Source organism: Microtus oregoni, unplaced genomic scaffold, assembly GCF_018167655.1.
Source record: "Microtus oregoni isolate MIOR12 unplaced genomic scaffold, Mior012 000023F_ref0000262, whole genome shotgun sequence".
Taxonomy (NCBI): Eukaryota; Metazoa; Chordata; class Mammalia; order Rodentia; family Cricetidae; genus Microtus; species Microtus oregoni.
In genome coordinates this window covers 30,437,918-30,457,911 of record NW_024543082.1, presented here as the reverse complement: position 1 = coordinate 30,457,911, position 19,994 = coordinate 30,437,918, and the positions used below count along the sequence as shown (strand labels likewise).

Sequence of the window (19,994 nt, the reverse complement as noted above, 5' to 3'; positions counted from 1 at the left end):
CACTGAAATAAACAGTTTAGAAACACGCTGGAAGGATTCAAGCCACAGTGGAGACCAGTTGGGTCATGAAGTAACCAAGGATGAGGGAACCATATCAAGAAAGAGAAGCAGTTGGTGATGAATCTCAGGAGAGAACAACTCCTTTATCCATTTTTTAGTCCAGTTTTTTTAATTTGTTTCATTTTTAGTTTTGTTTTTGTAGAAAACATTAAACATGGAAAGGTGACAGTGGCAAGGAAGAACACAGCTCAGGATGAACACATCAGTTTCCAGTTCTGTTGATTCTTGCATTGGACCTTGTGTAGATTACAAGGTGGCTCAACTTCCTAGTACATACATTAGGGATAACTGTGGTACCCACGACATAGGACTGTTATGAGGAGAAGATGAGTTGAGGATCAGAAAGTTCCGGACTTTGTGGGAAGAAAGAAATGACTCTGGGAGCTGCTTCCTTTAGTAAACTCAGATGCCTGGTTTTGAAACAAGCACTCACATAGCAATGGGATCTGGAATATTTGTAAACTGCTCAGCAATTTTATGTCATGTAAGTAACATTTTGAGAAAAATGCATTTGATCATATGTATTTGTACTTGGAATAAATTCATAAAAGCCAATGCCTTAAGGCCAGGAGATTATTCCTAGGAAAATATGAGAGATTACACAGACTATTTTTTCTCTCTCTTTGTCTTATTTCTTCTCTCCCACCTCTCCTTTCTCCTTCCTACCCCATCTTTCCTCCATCACTATCTCTCTTCCTACCTTCCTTTTTAAAAAAATATTTCTTTTTAAAATTTATATGTATGGGCATTTTGCCTGCATGTCATGTGTTCAGGGACCAAGGAACTAAGAAAAGGGCATTGGACCCCTAGAATTGGAGTTACAGGTGGCTATGGGCTACCATGTGGATGCTAAGAATTGAACCTGAGTGTTTTGGAAGAACCAGTATTCTTAACTGCTCAGCCACATCTCCAGCTCATGCTGTTAGGTTTGTTTATTTATTTATTGTTTTATTTGAGACAAAGTTTTCCTGTATAGTTCAAGTTGGTTTGAAACTCTCGACCCTCCTGCTTCTTCCTCTCAAGTTCCAGGATGATAGGGGTACCCTCTCATGTACCATCACACCATCCCCAATTTTCTAATAAAAGTGATCAACAACCTTCAGGGTCGATGAAAAATTAAAACAGCATACTAGACTCATTTTCCATGGTGTGTGAGGCAAACTGGCAGCTAATTCTGCCAAGAGGAAGAGCTGCTTTTTTACCAGATGAGACACGCAGCTGGCACACGCTCAGCTACCGCTCATCCATGACCCTTTACTCAATTTGGCTCTAAGCTAAAAAATTCTGCTTAAAAACTCATCAAAGATGTCTATATGGGATATTAACACATGGTAAGTACAGTGTAATTACAGATGGAAATGGTCCCTGATTAGTAGAATAATTCTCCGATGTCGTTACTCAAGAATTTCCCACATACTGGTAAGGATAGCTCATGGGTTCTCTCAGTAGGCTTTTCTCTCTCCTCATAGAACTCCCTCTTCTGAGTCTCACAGTGATACATGCTTTCATGAAAACAAATAAGCAGGGTTCTGGATTTTTATGATAAAGAGAATAACCAATGAATGCAACTTGAGACAACATGGAAGAAAATATATACCACTGAGCTCATAGCCAAACCATATCCTAACCTTTCCCATCACAGGGAGATTGGGAAACTCCTGGGTTTGAGGTGGAGTCTCAGAGTTTGTTTCTCTTATATCTCCTTGGTGATACCGAGGCTGCTGGTATCCGTTCCACATGGCTCCTTAGTAAGAATGAGTGTGAGCTGACCATGATAGCAGCTCACTAAAGCAACTTCTACTGCCTTCTGTTTTCTTTGATCTTAACCTTCCCTACTCTCTCTTACTGGGGATGCAGGATTTACAACCCAACTAAGTGATCTGCAGCCAGTTCTGATGACAGTCTGCTCTCAGGAGAAATGCAAATAGTAGGTGAGGGCAATACTGTCTCTTAACTTAAACAGCCTCCATTTGTCACTCCTGTCACCAGTGCCCCACTTGAACCCCTTCTCCATCCAATGACGTAAACGATACTTGGAAAACCATCACAACACCATGAGGTATTGATCATGCTCATTCTCCTATGCTGCTTTGTGGGCTCTTGGAGAAGTTCCCCTGCAGGCTTTTCTGAAGCCATTCCAGAGTTCTTCCTGTTCACTAGTCCCTAGGATGGTCTTGCTTTTGGTCTTCACTCTTCTCCATGCCTCTGTTTGGTGTGTTCCTACCTGCCCTGGCTTTATCTCCACTGAAAGTTCATCCCTTCTCTGAACCCTCATCCTTACTTTTGGTACAGTTGCCTGGTATTGTTTCTCTAACTGACTGTCCCTCACAGGTTCTGCACCCAGTGAGAACAGACTCTTTAAGTACAGGATTTGAATGCTATTTTGATCACAGGATATTCACTAGGCTTAGGGGAGATGGAGGCACTTCTGGTAACCACATGCTCCAGCCCAAAGGTTGTTAGCAACTTACAATGCCTAGAAGTCACAGGGGAATTCCCACTATGTATGAATGAGAAGGTCAAGGTTCAGAGAAGTCACCCATGTTTCCAAGCTCACTTAGACAATGCACATACAGCCGTGTGGGTCTTGTCAGCCTACAGAAAGTTCAATTGTGTCTACACCCTCTCTTTCTTCGTGAACCTGACTACATATCAAGGTCCATGGAGTACATTCCTCCATGAAATCTGTGAACATATCAAGAACATCAATCTCCCTGCTATCAAGGTATGTTTTGCTCCTGTAATTAATAGCCTGTCACTCCAAGACTCTCCAAACCGCCCTCTCAGTGACAGGCGATCTCAAGACCTCTAAACTCCTCATTCTGTTTCTATGTTTCCCACTCCACATTTCAGACCAAGATTTTAAAGCATATAAGACAGAGACATTTCTCAATTCCAGTGAAAGATTAAAGTAAAAGGCACAGAGAAATTTGATATACTATTTTAAATGTACTTTCATGTGATGTATTTCATCAATTTAGTATTTGCATCCTTCATGAACCAAGCACCAGCTTGTGTTCTGAGGTTAATAGTCAAGGCCCCGGTGTGCAATGTGGAATGTTCTCTGGATGGTGTCAGTGGGCAGAAAGAGCCTTAATGTCACCTGAAAGTTCTGTTTTCATTTATTCAGTGCAAACTGTGGCTAAAGCACTGATTAAAAAGCCCCTGACTTACATTGGCCATTTACATCAAAAGCTGGAATTTTGAGCACAGCTGCACAGTTTCCAGACCACAGAAAAGGGCTGGCACTCAAAGCGGGTGTGAGCCTGGAGAGCCTGCCCTTCCTCAGCTACTTTGTATGAAGGTTAGAGAGAATGGGACCATCAGAAAGCCAACTCAAACAAACATCCAGGACAGTGGTGCACTGGCTGCTCTCTTGGGAAGGTGTGTCATCAACCCTTCACACACAGACCTGAACATAACTGGTCACCAAGGGCAACAGAGAAACTTCTGCAATGACCCTGATACTTCCTGCAGCTACCACCTGGGTTCCATGTCTCTGCTTCTCATGGGGAGCAGGAAATTTCTGCTGTAGGCCTCTGTACTCTCCAGCTCACTTCTTCTCAGAAGGTGATCTATGCTTCTAATTGATTCCCATGGCCTTGAGACTTTCCTTAGGACCCAGGACCTTGAGTCAAGTCAACCCTGCAGCTAACCCTCCACACAGATTTCAACTAGCACTTTCTGCCCTGTGCCACCTCCCACCCTCAAAGTTAACAGGCTTTCCAGAATACATAGTCTTTTTTGCTGCCATCCTACTTAGTGGCCGTTTGCTAAAATTTCAGGATTCCATCCCCCTATTCCCCTTAGGAATCGCTACATGAGGCCCCTAAGCCAAGTCCCCTAGCTCTCCTTCCTTCTTCAGTGACTGCTCTGCTACTTGACATACCTGTTACCTGTTACCTGTTTCTCTCCTATTGGCCCAGAAGCTCTCTACAGCCCAGATGAGCTTCTGTCATCCCAGCAACTATAGTAGGGTCTGGTAAGTATGCATGCTAAGTACAGAGTTGATAATGATGGAAGAAGAAAGAACTAAAATAAAATTAAAGAAGGTATAGCCGTTGAAAGCAAGTACAAAGTGTTAGATTTACAAATTAACCATGGTTGTTTTAAGGATTCATAGCTATGAATAGTTTCCTTTCTCTTTAGAAAGTAAAATGCAAAAACACCAAAAACATCCCTAGGAAGATGTTTAAGGAAACAAAACAAGGTCTGCCGTGGGGAAAGACTTTAAGAGAGGAAAAAGTACTCACCGGGCTTCATATCCCACAGTGTTTGACAGATTCTTTTCTTTTAGCCACTATCTTGATGAAATAATGAGATGAAAAATAGCTAGAAGGGACCTTGACATTGGTTACTTGTAGGGTTGTGTGTGTGCTTTGTCAGATTTTATGTTTTTATTTATGTGCATGTGTAATCTGACTGCCTGTGTATTTATGTACTCTATGTATACAGTGCTGGAAGCCAGAGGAAGCATCAGGTCCTCTGGAGAAGGAGTCACTAATGGCTGTGAGGCTCCACATGGGAGCTGGGAATTGCACATGAGCCAACTGCAAAAGCAAGCAGTGCTCTTAACTGCTGAGTCAGCTCTCCACACCCAGAAGCCAGTTATAAACTCTTCAAGGTGACTTGATTTTATGACAGGACAATGACCTACCATGAGATCTGAATTATACAAATTCCCAAACTGGTTATGCTGTACGAGTTCAATTTTAATCAGAATATATTTTCTGTAAATACTTTTTCTCACTTTTTAAAAACTTTGTTTTTGAGATGTACCATTCCTCCATTTTCTTTCTTCCCTCCAAACCCTCCAATAAGTGCTTATATGTTCTCTTTCAAAATCATGGCCTCTTTTTCTCATTAATTATCATTGAACACATATTCCTAAACATAACCTGCCTCATCTATATGTCATTTGTTATTGTATGCAAATTTCCAGGTTTGACCATTCAGTATTAGACTACCAATCGATGTGCTCTGCTCCTGGGAAGATTGTTTATCCCACCCTCAGCATTTCTGTAGATCTTGTGGACAGTTGAGACTTCATGGGTTGTTCCCCATGCACTTTGGGGTGTCTGTTGTTGGCCTTGCACATCTCATGTTAAGGTCGTCTTGCCAGTGAGGCTTTATGGGAATATCTTACAACATTACTAAGAAAACAATGGAAGTTGAAACATCTTAGGTTTGTACCCTCACCTCTTCCCTCATCATGGGGCCTGTGACACTCTCATGGTCTTGTTATCAGATAAATGTGTGCTGTGGATTGAATGCAAAATGTCACTCATGTGCTTGGATCATGGAACCTCGGCTGGAGGTGTTGCTTTAGAATGTTGTGGGGCCTTTGGCAGGGGGACAAGGCTGGTAGAGGGCTGTCATTAGGAATGGGTCGTGAGTATCATTCTCTGTGTATTATAGCTCAGCCAATCTCTTACACAGCAGCAATGTGATAACTGAAACCTACTACAATATATGCTTCCTATTATATATACATACATAACATGGCAACAGTGCTCCTGCTATAGGCTAATAATTAAAATCACAGTACCAGGAATGGGTGATGTCTTTTGGAGTTGTTGGCCAGTAAGGTTATATAGCCCACAAATGTTATAGGTTATTGCCAATGCTTTTGGTTTCCCTCTAGAACTTGGCAGTAAGATCCCATTGCTGAAGACATCAAATATTGGATCATAGAACATGGAGATGTCATTCTGGTACACACCTGGAGGCATCATCCCTATTGGCTAGCTTTCATGATGCCAAAAGTGCTAGGAAAGCTAACAGAGGAGGAACGTAATCATCCACCTTACCAAGCTATGAATCTAGAGAATTACAATTAGTGACCAGCCTGGCAAGACATACCTTATGACTGGTAAAACTGTGGTTCAAAACATTGTGGAAGTAACCAACTATTTCATGATTGGATTTAAGGTTTACTCCACAAGATGAAACCCATACCTGCATCATTATTGGGTCAGAAATGGATATGATATTAAACTAATGTCTAATGACTTATCGTCATACCCATAGATATGTGCATCTTTCAGCACTCACCAGAGAAGTGTGACCAGTTGTGGGTCTCTGTGTTAATCTATTTGCAGTGTATGGTGATTAACACAGAGACTCACAACTGATCAAGGTTCAGAGAATAAGAAACTGAAGACTTCTCAGCCCTATCTATATACCTTTCTCCCAAGGTTAAGGATAATCATGGAAGGAGGGTGGACAGAAAGACACTAAGAGCTAGAGGAAGTAGATGAAGATAAGGAAACAATATCCTCTGAATACCACAGGGAAACTGCACATATTAACTCACAGTGATTGTGACAGCCTGAACAAGACCCATGTAGCTCAAACCAGAATAAAAAAAAATAGCATTGAGTAGGAAGATGGGCATGGAGTTCTACTCATAGCTGAGAAGTTGTTAGCAATTAATAACTACTAGGAAAGGAACAGTTGATTTTCCTTAAGAATGTAACTTGAATGTTGACCACTCTCTAGAGAAGGCCACACTTCCGACAGTATATGGACAGCACAAATTGAAATTGATGGGTGTTAAAGAAAAAAGACACAATTGGACCTAGAAGGAGTTGGGAAGAGGTGGTTAAGGCCAAACCACATGGCTCAAAATTCTAAAAGAACTATTAGAAAAATAAAAAGATAAGTCAATTGATGTTGCCACCCTGGTCAGAGACTCTGGGCATGAAGGAAAAAGAGTAGACTTGTTGAATAACCACATGATCAAAACCCAGGGTACCAATAGAGGACATGTCAGAGCCCACTATAAGATCAATGAATGGTCATGAGCGGTCAAGACCTGCACCACCTCTAGGTTGTCTGATTCCTTAACCTGGTCTACAGTCTGGAAGCTAGACCTTTTGTCTAGACCCTGTGACACTGTAAACTTTGGCAAAATCTGAGAATCACTTATCAGTGATTTTGGAGAAAAAGTTAATAATTTCCCACAGGGAAGGGAGATAGATCTATTTTCAAAAATGATCATTTAATGGATCTGGCTTAGGACTGGAAATCACACACATGTGATCTTCAATGTTCTGGGGGTTCCATGGTGCAGTTCATGTGAGATTCTGTCCGATGACATCTTGTTCTCTCTAACTTTTCAAGTCACAGTGACCAGTACATGAAGCACATTCTATCCCCATAGCTCTGTCACCCACCTGCTGACACTGTACACGTAAGAGAAGCTAATTTTTGAACAAGTCCATGACTAATGAGATTAAAATCTACTCTGTCACTTGAAGAGTGAGGCCAATTTTAGTTCAGCTGACATTAGTCTTGGCCAAAATGATGCCGGTTACTGTTTCTCAAGTAATAATGATAATAAATCATCATCATCATCATCATCCTAGCGTGCTCTTTTTTTTTTAAATCTGCTGTTTGTCTCTCCTGTCCTCAATCCTTCAGAGTAGATTATATTGAAGATAGTCAAGGCACTGTTATGCCCTTCACAAACAATGGTAATTCTGCTTGGAGGAAAAATTGGAAAGCTGAGACAAAAGGTTCCTATTTTTATTTATCTTTTTTAAAGTAAGGGAAAGGGAAGAAGTTTCCTAATTCCCATAGTTGCTGTGTATCTTTTATTTCTAAATGAAGATCTAGTGTCCTGATTATTCATTACAAGAGTGTTTTGGTTTGGTTTTGCTTTATTTGTTTTCCAAATATGTGAAGTTGTCTTCTTCCCACAACTTCCAGGTGCACAGCACTCTCTGGGTTCTGTTGGTGAGGATTAAGAAAAACATTCGTTTCTGTCAGAAAAGGAGATGTGTGAGAAGACACAGCTCCAGACTGAGGAAGGACAGGGACCCTCTTCTCAAGGAAGACCACTATTGATGGTCCTAGAGATAATAACTGCATGGAGATGTGGTGCAGGAGGGTCTTCTTTCTATGAGTTGCTTTCATTGGTCAAATAAAGAAACTGCCTTGGCTTTTTGATAGGGCAAAATTTAGATAGGTGGAGTAGACCAAACATAATGCTGGGAGAAAGAAAGCAGAGTCAGGCAGATGCCATGGCTTTCCTCTCTGAGACGGACACTGGTTAGACTCATGCCGGTAAGCCATAGTCAAGTGGCAATACACATTAATGGAGATGGGTTAAACTAATATGTAAGAGTTAGCCAAAAAGAGGCTAGACATAATGGGCCAGGCAGTGTTTAAATGAATACAGTTTCCATGTAATTATTTCGGGTGTAAACTAGCTGGGAGGCCAGGCGCCAGGAATGCAGGCCACCGCTTCTTTTTACTACAGAGACGCCAATATTTGGGGATTTAAAAGACCAAAAGATCAGCGTCACACCTTCATAGCTACCTTCTCAATATGCATGATGATTACACCCTTAGAGAATCGGGAAATCACATCACAGCTGTGCTTGACAGGTTGGTGGATAACTAGCACTATGCCACACTCAGAGCATGAACCATTGTGAGGCTCTGGTGTATACATTAAAGATTTGAAGCAAAATCAGCACATCTTTGCAGGATTAGATCCCTCCCAGTGTTCTCTATACACTAGACTTTCCTGTTTTATTTGTTGACCATAGATACGATGATAGTAATCTTAATTTAAACCATCTCAAAAGCGTCCCCCAAACAATGATGTATTTAACACTAAAGAGAAGTAAGGAGCAAAGAGGGTCCCTTCTATAAAATCTTTACCATGCTGTAGCTCTTTAGAAAAGCTGTGATATATGATATTAGTCAACGTTATTTTTTAAAGGTTTATTTTACTTTTAAGTAAGTGTGTGGGGGCAGGGGTGGGGGTTGTGGTTGGAGCAATCTGTGAGTGCAGGTGCCATGAGAGGCAAGAGTCCTCAGTCTCCTAGAGCTGGAGTTACAATCGTGGTTGTGAGCTACTGGACCAGTGCTGGTCCCAGAACTAGGTCTTCTGCAAGCACAGTGCACACTCTTAACTGTTAACTCATCTCTCCAGTCCTGTAAATGTTTATTTCAACAGCTATGAATCCACATGATAAGGTATATGATTAAGAGCCTTATACAAAATAAACATAATAAAGTCAGGGCTAACAAATTTTTCTCCTTAAAACCTTATGTGCTCAGTGGAAGCCCTGTTTCATCAGATTCCATAACTTTCCCTTGTACATGCTCCTAAGCCGTTTTATTGGACATATTAGAGATTAGACGAATATAATTTTGTTTCAGAATTTAGAGGAACTCATATTGATTTCTCTTTATTTAAGTGGGAGAATAGAGAACTCCTGTTCCTGATCATTTTCACAGTATTTCGAGCCACGCCACCATCAGATCCCACTGCGTGGGCTACCTCGCTTCACCCACCTCTCACAATCAGCTGACTCTGGTGTTCCACGGCCGCCGCCTCGTTCCGGGCAATGCAGGTGTAATTCCCATTGTGCATCAGGGAGAGATTGGAGATCCTCAGGGAGCTGGTGAAGTCGATGTTGTCAATGGTCACCCCGAGGCTTGCCGGGATCGGCCGGCCATCCTTCTGCCAGGTGATGGTGATGGGTAAGTCCCCGGAGACCACCACACACGGGATGAAGACCCTCTGCCCGATGGAGAATCTTGGGAACTCAAAAGGTTGGATGAAAGGTGGAACTAGAAAGAAAAAAAGTAGCAGAGGGAAGACAATAATGAGTGCCTGATATTTTACTTTATCTTACGCCATTTGACAATGAATGTGCAGTGACCCACATGTACAATCCAGGAGTCTATAAGCTATAGAAGACTATAGAAGGCTGGCAAGTATACCTCTGTCACTCAAATTCTTCAGCATGCTTAATGCAAAGCAAGGCTCCTTTGTCATTCAACAAATATGATTCATTATTTTATTCAATACAGCAGAATTTACTTTTGGCTCGCAACATTTGAACTGCTCTTCAGGGTGAAGCCTTTCACAGGGCTTTAGGTCTGGTGTGTCTTTTTTACACACGGCATGTGATGGAGGCTCTTGTTTTCCTGTTTTGCTACCACTGGCACTGAGTGGCAAACAGGACCATGGGTTCCAGTGTTAGCTCTCAAGCTCATTTACCTGACTAGTAACAGTCACACACTGCAGCTACTTATCGTAGGTAGTGGGGAGTGTTCTACACCTATTACAGTTTGCATGTTCTCTAGAGAGCATTTCTACTCATGAATGGACCCAAGCCAGGTATCTGTGCTGTTGGAATAGGTTATGCTGCTAGTCTGGCCAGTCAGAGAGTCAGCTAAACATTCTAGATGTTTCTTTCTTAATTTGATCCCTTCATAAACCGTTCCTTGTCTTTCTGCCTCCAGACCATGTTTCCTTGTCACCATCTTTGATGGCCCAGGAGACTCTTTAAATCATAGTCTAGTCAAAGTAGAGCCAAAGGAACCAGATCGGAACACACGGGATGGGCAGGTTATTAATATACCATCCATAAGCCCCCTGCAGCCGGGAGAACGGAGCCCCCAACAAGGTGCTTTGCCCTTTGACTGGGAATGAGTTGGTCTTTTCAGGAGGGCGCAAGCCACTTCTATCTGGCTCAGGTTGGAGCCTGTACTGCTGCTGGTCATTATTGTAGTTTTGCATGTACCTTTTTTTTTAAAGGAAAAAATATTCTATTTTTTTTTAAAGAAAAAAGAAACATTCCATTCTGAGGGCTTGAAAATAACATATGCTATAAGCGAAGATTCTAAAGCTCAAAATGACTTGTGGTAAAAAGACACCATGCCAGATGAACTGATAGAAGGGGAAGCAGACAGCAAGCTGATATGCATAGTGTCTCTTCATTAATCCACTATGGAGTCAGCTCTACTATCAACTCAAGGGAGACGTCAGGGACCCAGCTGAGAAGACTAAGTAGAGAACAGGTACGCAATCATTCATTCATTTCATGAAATGTTGTTCAGCGGGCACCTGGCATGTGTGTGGCCACCACTGTATGCCATGAGCCCCGCAATAAACATAGCGCATGGGTTGCTGCCAAGTGCAGTATTCACGAAGACGTAGGCAGCAAACAGCAACACAGCAGTGTCGTGGCTACTTGGGGACTTGACATTATTACTGTTGCTACTACATTCTCCCAGAAACAGCTGGCAGCCAAAACTCAGAATTGCCAACACAGCCCAGAGCTAGACGGCCTAGTCTTTAGGAGGCTTGAGTTTCATCTTAACCAGAGAGATTTAGAAACAAAAACAGCGGAAGGAACCGATTAGCACAGCCAATGTCCAGAGCATTACAGTTTCTCAAGGTGGAGTCACAGCTTTGGGTCTACAAATAGCTGATTTGAGCTAAGGGGCAGGGCCCCAGGAGGACACTCTCTGGTGCTATAGACAGGAACGGGCAGATGAGATGTGTAAGTTCACAGCAGCAATGGGCTGGGGGAAACACCAGTCAGACAAGGATACTTGTCCTTCTTTACCTCTTGTTCACTATGTGCACACACAGGCAGTATTGATAGTGAATGGATTTTAATACTTTGTAATATAGAGGATTGCACTGTTCATCCCTGGTTTCTTACACACAGAATCCTGGTGGTCATCATATTTATACAAACACTGGTCCCTCTTGCTAGCTTGGTGCTTGCTGTCAGAATAGAAGATCAGTTTTCTAAGGTAAGAGCTTTGGAACTAGGCTTCATAGCTGCCCATCCAGCTGTGCTACTTAAGATCTGCATTTAGCCAGCCCCTGAGCCTTGGTTTCCCTATCTATAACTGACAACCAAAGCCCCGAGTTATTAATCAGTTATGATAGTGATTCAACAACCAGGGGCAGTGTCTCAGTGAACTTTAAGTGCTTGATTCAGTTCCTGTGTCTTTAAGAGGAGAAGCAACAAAACCACATCTAAAGAATTAAATTTCCCTAGGAATTTTAACAGAGATAAAAAACATATATATGCTAATTTTCGACCCATTGAGACAAACATGGAAAGTAAGGCACTTGTGTGTGTGTGTGTGTGTTCTTATAAGGTACGTGCATGTGTGTGTGTGTTCTTATAAGGTACGTGCATGTGTGTGTGTGCGTGTGTGTTCTTATGAGAGCGTGTATGCACACTGGCAGGAGAGCAACCCAGACCATTGTTCCTCAGAAGGAGCTTGTCTGTTTTGCAATAGCGTCCCCATTTGGTGTGGAGCTTACCAAATACGTTGGGCTGGTTGGCTAGAGGGCCTCATGGACCCTCCTGTCTCTACCTCCCTCGTGATGGGATTAGAAGTGTGCATCGCCACACCTGGACTGTTTTGTGTAGGTACCAGGGATGAAACTCACGCTCCTATGCTTGTAAGACAGGCACTTAACTGAGACATCTCCCCAGCCTATGGAAGGCATCTTTATATAACCATTAATGACAAAACAAGTTTAAAGTGTAGATATAGATAATTGTGTTCAACAGTTGTGAGCTATACCAACAACCCCTTATGCAGGCAGAGTTGTAAGACAGAAGAACCTCACATGCATACTATTTCCCAACAGTAGACGGAAAGAATTGGGTACAGACGGAGCGGCATTTAAATCCACATGAAATCCAAGACATTGGGGCTGGGAGATTACTCAGAAGGTAAGACTACTTTCTGTTCAGATATGAAGAGTCCAGTTCTAATCCCCATTATCCTCATAAACAGCCAGACATGGCTTTATGTGCACTTGTAACCTCAGCGGTGTAGTGGTGTGTGCGTGTGTGTGTGTGTGTGTGTGTGCGTGTGTGCACGCGCGCGTGCACGCGGGCTTCCTGGCTGCTCATCTAGCTCCAGGTTCAGTGATGGAGACTCAAGATGGAAAATGGTGGAGTAAGATACCCAGCATCCCCCTCTACCCTCCACATAGGTGATGAACCTGTCCATAGGTGAGCATATGCCACATGCATACACATGCATTTGAAAACGCACACCCCAAAACTTAATGCTTTCCAATAGTTTAAAATTCATCAACACATGGAATTAGAAGGGACACAATTACAGCTTTATAAATGACTTCAGACATGGCTTGAAGAAACATATCTAAAACAGAAGTCAAGAGGTGTGCATTCAACATACTGAAAAGCAATACTACAGCTGTAGAAATAGCTCAGTGGTTAAGAGTGGTGGTTGCTCTCACAGAGGTTCAGTTCCTGGCACCAACATGGGGGCTCAAAACCATCAATACCAGTTCCAGGGGTTCTGGTATTTTCTTCTCACCTCCATGGTCACTAGGAACAGATGTGGTACATATATATACATGAAGAAACACTCATATACATAAAATAAATAAATTATATGTATGTATATATATATATATATATATATGTGTAGGTAGGTATGTATGTGTGTATGTATGTATATCCCAGAAAACCAGTGCCAACAACCTCATTCATGCATGCCACTCAGGACATAAGCCACTGCTCTGAACATATGATTTTAAACTGCCATGACCATCTTGGTTAGTCATTATTCATAACTTGTTCTAACTAGATGCTGAGATATGAGGGATCCTGGCCGGCTTAGTGAAGAACCACAGTGGGGAGCTAAAGGGAGGTGAGAAGTCAGGCATGGATAAGAGCACGTAGCTTGTCTGGAGTTGGGAAGCACTGTACAGGAACACACTGTCCCTAATGGCTGGTTTTTCTGTAAAAATCATAGATGACAATTGAGACTAAATTGGGAATCATGGTTTGTATATTTAAAAAGATAAGAAGTCATATTTAAAATGCAGCGTGTTCATAGAAAAGTCCAAAATAGTTAACATACCAACGTTTATGGTGCAATAAGCAATGAGTCAGGGGAAAGTCAGGTTTGTTATCTGATCCTGTGCTGGTCATCGCTATTTCAGAATGGGCCTCCTCTTGAAAGCAGATTTAATGCCTGGACCAATTAACTATCCACATCACCTCATTGTTGCCGCCTCTCGCTTCAGTTAGAGTTATCGACGACAAAATGCTAAACATTCCGACAAGGGCCCAGCACAGAGGCCTTGCCTCGGTGAGGTCTAAAACCTAACTGCCAGATTGAACCACATAACAATAACATTAATAATCAGTTATAATAATAAAACTCACCACCATCACCCCACATCCTCTTTTTCTGCAACCTTTTAGAGTGCTCAACCACATGACCAGGATATGTCAACTCCTCACCCAGTTCAGAACACCCTCTTAAATGAAGCAAAGCGCCCAAATCCTGTTGACAGCAAAAGCTGGCAAGATTACAGGAGTGGGGCTTCTGAGTGTGATACGCACTGGGTTTTGACATAACCTTTCTGCAAGAAGTATGTAAATAATGGTTAAATGTCACCCATTACCAGGTTTGTGTATTTAGGAAGGCGGGGGCTGAGAGCCGTCCACTATTGCAAATGCCAGCTTCTGTTCTTATTCCTTCTAAGCTCATACTAGGGATGTTAAATAAAGTTGGTTCACTTCTGTTTTTACTCCCAGAAATTAAAACTGTATTCTGTTTAAAAAGGAGTCTAGAACATTAATGAAAGATCACGGGTTGAGTGCCGGTCAACCTTTGATAATTAGCAATGTGATCTCAATTCAGGGTTTGGGGGGTGGTGTGGAGGGTGGGTGTGCTCATTGATTGTGAACATATATGGGGACAGATACTGATATTGGGATGGCATTGTTTGATGACTTCTCTACATTAATTTTGAGACAGTGTCTCTCAGTAAACCAAGGACGTACCATTTGGCTCGAGCGCCTGGCCACTGAGTCCTGAGATCCACCTGTCACCCTCACCCCATCGTTCTAACACCATCGTTCTGTGCCGCTGAACTGAACGCACAAAGACCTTTGCCTCTCAAATTGCCTAGGAGATATATATATATACATATGGACACTTCTTTGCTCAGTCCCTTTCTTCCTACTTTTTCCCCTGTTTTACACACTGTTATTTCTTGTCGTTCTTCAGAACATTTTCTTTTTTGTGTGTATGTTGTGTGTGTGTCATGTGTGTGCATGTGTTTATGTGTGCACATATATGAATAGTTAAAGTACATGTGTATGTGAAGAAGTATCTTCTTCAATCATTCTCCACTTTAATTCTCTTGAGAGAGGGTCTCTCATCAAACCTAGAGCTTACTAAATCATCTAGACGGGCTTGTTAGCAAGACCCAGGGGTCTTTGCATCTCTCCCGCTCCAGTTCTGGGATTAGGAGTGTCTGTTACTGTGCCAAGTTAAAAAGTCTGAACTTAGATACTTATTATTGTGTGTTGATCACTTTATCAAATGGACAATTTCCTAAGCACCCTTCCCTTTAGCATCCCATTTCCATCTTCCAAAATCACCCCATCTTCAAATTCTGTACATTATAGGAAAACAATTTCTGCGAACACTCGATCAGAGTTCAGTCTCAACAACACACCACCTGAATAGTTGTGCCCTCATGAAACTTGCTCAGGCCTTGTCCAGATATCTCACTGGCCACTGGCCATGCATGTGCTGACTCCAGCTCCAACACAGCGAACAGCATGAGGCTGCTGACCTGCTGGGCTCACAGCCAAGAATACCAGCCCCAGACAGTTCACAGAGACTCCACATGCTTTAAATCTCTCCTCCTATAGAATACGGACTCAGTAGGATGTGGAACACGGGACACAGCTGAGCCCTCTGCTCTCTGCAGGACCTGTGGTTCAGAAGCTACTGTGAAATGCATTGTGGTTTTGGCTTATGTGGTTTAGTGATTTATGTAGAATCACCCAGAATGACAGAAGATAGATCTGTTTTCTCTCTTTTTATTTCCCACATCTTATGAAATAAATATCTTACACACTTTAATTGCATAATTTTTGAAAGAAAATCCTTAGTGATGATTTCAGATAAGATTTTATAGTCTGAGGAGTGGACCATCCTGAAGTACTTAAGAATGACTTCAGATAGAGAATGAGGCACGTATGTCTGAGATGTCATAATCAAGATGTAAATAGGAGCAGACATGTATAGCATCTCACTCCTGATTCTTCCCATCTGTGGAGGAAATCGTGTCCACACATGGCCTTGCTCTCATGAAATTCACTCCCCTGTCCTCTGACCAGAGTGGGCTTACAGTACATTAGGCTGTGAATGGGGTCTGCCCCTGCTCCAGGAGAAAGACACCAGGCCCAGATTTTGGATGTGAAATGAAAACAAAAAGAATGTTGCACCTAAAAGAATTCAGAGGTCAGACTGAAGCGCATTGACAAATCTTGGCTGTGTGTTTGGCCTCTCACTCCGAGCTGCCCTTGGGCTCCAGGATGAACTGATATTAAACGACACTCCAATGTTGACCTAGAAAACTAAAGGACAGTGAGAGCCAGCAGGGCCTCCTGAAGTTCTGCCTGCTGTGGAGGAAGGCTGGGGGAGGGACAAAGCTTCCTGAAGCGTGGAGCTGATGCCCCTCCAGGTTCAGTAGCAGGATTTCCTAACATTGCATCTTGGCACACTTCAACAGTCCGAACCATGTAAAGTCGAAGGTGTTAAAAATGCCTGCTTTCCTCAAAAGATAGTCATGAGCTAACTAAGTGGGATTTGGAGGTGTATTTAGAGAAATTTCGGGATGTAGTTAAGTTCTTTGCGAGAAACACTGCTCTAAAAGCTGTTTTCCTGGAGAATCTGCCTACAGGAGGATGCTATATATAAAAGAGAATATATATGTTATTAGTAACCTTCCAGGTCTGCCTATAACGCTGCAGTGAGTGCTGCACCCTTCCGCCTTTGTTGTCTTATTTTGTACTATGATTAGAAAAGAATTGCCAAGTGGGCAATGTCTCTTTCAGTTTGACCCTTCTATACCCGATCAAGCAACAGCTTGCTAGCTTTCTTAGGAACAGAAAAGGAGGGAGGGATGCTGTGGAGGGAGACATAATTTTAACATGCTCCAGACTGTTTATCATTACCCTGAAAAAATAAATGACCTGCGTCTTTTGTTTATTTGTCTGCTTTTACTTAGCTTCTCTGAGTTCAGTAAGAACTGAAACACCACCTTTATCTATAATATATGTAATGAACCAGTATTTAAATGGCTAACACCTTTCTGAAGACAGATGTCAGCTAATGCTCAAGCTGGTGCCTGTTCCCAGCTAACAAAGCGGGGAAGAACTAAAAAGCCATCAGCAGTACATGTACAGAAGGTCGGGAAAATAGCGCATCTCCCCCAATTTGCTTTCAAAAAAATCTCCAAGAATTAATGGGAGAAAGATACTTAAAATGTTTGAAGTAAGGAGAAATAGGAACTGTTGGTTTGTTTGTTTGTTTGTTTTTTGCAAGTGAGATGTAAAGAAGGAAGGTGGCAATATGCTTTGTGGTCCCTGGAGATTCAAGACAGTCAAATGTTCTCAGAGAAAGGGCAGCTCTACCCTACAAAGAAATCCCAAGGTTCACGGCAAGAAAAGAGGGATGGCCAGAATACTGTCACCCAGATGCCCCATGGGAGATTGGAGAGCATGGATGGCCCTCAAAGCATTCTCATGCTTGTTATGGAAGGTATTCTTAGAGCAGCAATCCGATTACATTGAAATGTATAGCATATTTATTAAATATGATATTGCTTACACCACAAGAGTGTGTATAATGAAGTGAGCAGAGTCTTTACGGGTGGGAAGTCTAGCTCCCTTCTGAGGCTACATCGCTGTTCTGATTCGTCTCTGTTGTCCTGCTTCTTCACAATGGTGAGAGAAGCCATGAGATCCCACGGTACAGGGGAAAGAAAACTCCATCATGGTTTGCTAATTTACCTGGAAAAGCCCTGTCTGATGGGTTGGGAAGATTTTTGTGTTTGTTTAGATATACTTCCTGTGGTGTGTTGATCTGAGTGTGTGTTTGTGCAATCATCTGTAAAGGACAGCTCAGATGTCATTCCTTATTAGTTGATCTGGAGTCTCTCACTGGTCTGAGGCTTGCAAGTTAGACTAGTTTGGATGACCACTGAGCCTCAGGGATCTGTGATCCCCAGTTAGGATGACAAGCCCATGCCACCGTACCCATCTCTTATTGTTTTTGTTTTAATTTTTTGCTTGTTGTTTGTTTGTTGTTGTTTTCATGGGTTTTTGGAATGGAGAAAAAAATCCTCATGCTTAAAAGGCAAGCAATTTATGAATTGAGCTTTCTCCTAGCCCTTCGGTGGACTTCTAATGCACACATACAAAATAAGCACTTAGTGAAACTGTGAAAGTAGAAGATATCCATAGTCAACCTTGGTAATGGAGGAGAGAACCAAATTGAAGTATTGTATTTACACCAACTCTGTCTTTAACAAGCAAAAGGCAATGAGAGTGGCCCTGGCTGGGATATGGGGAAAGGTGCTCACTCAACAGTGGGCGGCAGCAGAAACCCACACAGGGATATAGAGACTGATCAAAACCAGGTAAACTCTGTGACCTATGAATTCTACTTCTGTTCCTATATTTCTGGGGATACTACATAAGACATATCTACAGGATACCCACAATAGCATAAATTCCAGAGAGTTGGGACCATGAGGACCTGATTAGTTTCTGCATTTTTAATATATGTATTTGCCTGCGTATGTGAGTAAGGCACAGAGTTTTCCTTTAACATTTCCTACAATTAAATGTGTGTATGTGCGCGTGCCTGTGTGCACGCCTATGTGTGCGCGTGCACGCGTGTATACGTGTGGTATGTGGATGGGTGGGTGTGTACTGTATGTGCATGTGTGTGAAGAGTTATACCAATGTTACTGTCATTTTTCAAGACAAGTTAAAGGAAAACAAGATGGGGCAGATGGCAACAGGGTGCCCCCCACACAAAGTTGACAAAACCAAACAAAAATACCAGTGAGCAGCACTGTCAGGGACTTTGTTCACAAGTTCCGCAGCTGGCTATGCCTTCCAACAAAGAGACCCATCCTTCATATTGGAGGTGGCCCTCTCCTGTTCCTCTGAGACATCAATAAATGCCCAGAGGGCTGTATTTCTTTGAGTGTGTCCTCACAAAGGAAAAGAGCTGCTGAGCTCTGCAGCACACAACACAGCTGATCCCTGCAGCATTAGAGATGGCCTCTCAGGAACGTATAGGCTCCCTGCTTCATACAGGGACTTGGCTAACTTCCATGGGCAGAGCGCAGAGCGGCTGAAGGCTGCCCCTGCATAGGAAAACTGGTCCCAGAAGAAGGGGAGGCTATACCAGCAGGGGAGGCATCATTGATATGCATAGTTATGTAGAGAGACATAGAGGACCTGGAGTGCAGCAGGCAGAGCCTAGAAGCCCCAGGGTGCTCAGTTCCAACATCCTATATTGACCAAAACACGTCTATGAGGGATGCTCTGAGCAGACCTCACAGGCGCCAAAGACTGTAGCCATTTATTCAAACACGTGGGATGCTTCGCTGAGGGGTTAGAAAGAAATCCCATCCCATCAGTCCTCTGAGATCCCATCAAAGTACTGATTTAAAGGTGAATCTAAATCCCTATTTCTAACAATAAGGTACCACAGGTCATTCATTTAATATGTAACCTTTATGTTGCCATTTCTCATTGTTTCTTCTGTATTTACTGTAACAGAAACTATGTGTTCCCTAAGTATCTGCTGGAAAATCAATGTAAACAGTTAACAAATAAGATTTTTCCACCACATACAAATGACCTCTGTAAATAGGAGACTAAAAGAGAAAATACTCTGAAATGCTATGCTTTCTATATAAGATACCACACGTCTCTCTCGCAACTAGAGAGATAGCAGAATCTATCTAAAGAACAGAAGCAAGCAGCCATCAACCGAAGGGGAGTTTCAGCCCAGAGTCTGGACACTTGTAGCAATCTATGACATTCAGGGTAGGATAGCCAATGAGCAACTATGAGAGATCTTGAGGGCCATTTGCCAAGGGTGTTTCTGTAGGCCTGGGCCCCATGACCACAGCTGTGAGAAGGTCTTGAAAAATGACATCATTGGAAGGCGGCATCCCAGCTGCTCACAGAGATGGAAGTTGAAGATTCACCCTCAGCACTATCTTGTTACACAGCCCAGGCTGGCCTTGACCTCTAAATTTTGCTTCTCCTCTTTCCTGAGAGTTGTGA

General features: G+C 42.5%; 1 protein-coding gene across 1 annotated transcript in view; it reads right to left on the bottom strand.

Annotated features, from left to right (window-relative positions):
- Dscam (DS cell adhesion molecule) overlaps nt 1-19,994 on the bottom strand; it is a gene marked incomplete at its 5' end in the record, with an annotated part of 553,946 nt that overhangs the window by 211,657 nt on the left and 322,295 nt on the right. Inside the window, one exon of the mRNA XM_041673080.1 lies at nt 9,373-9,651. Within this exon, the coding sequence (XP_041529014.1) occupies nt 9,373-9,651 (279 nt within the window). The remainder of the gene's footprint in view (nt 1-9,372; nt 9,652-19,994) is intronic.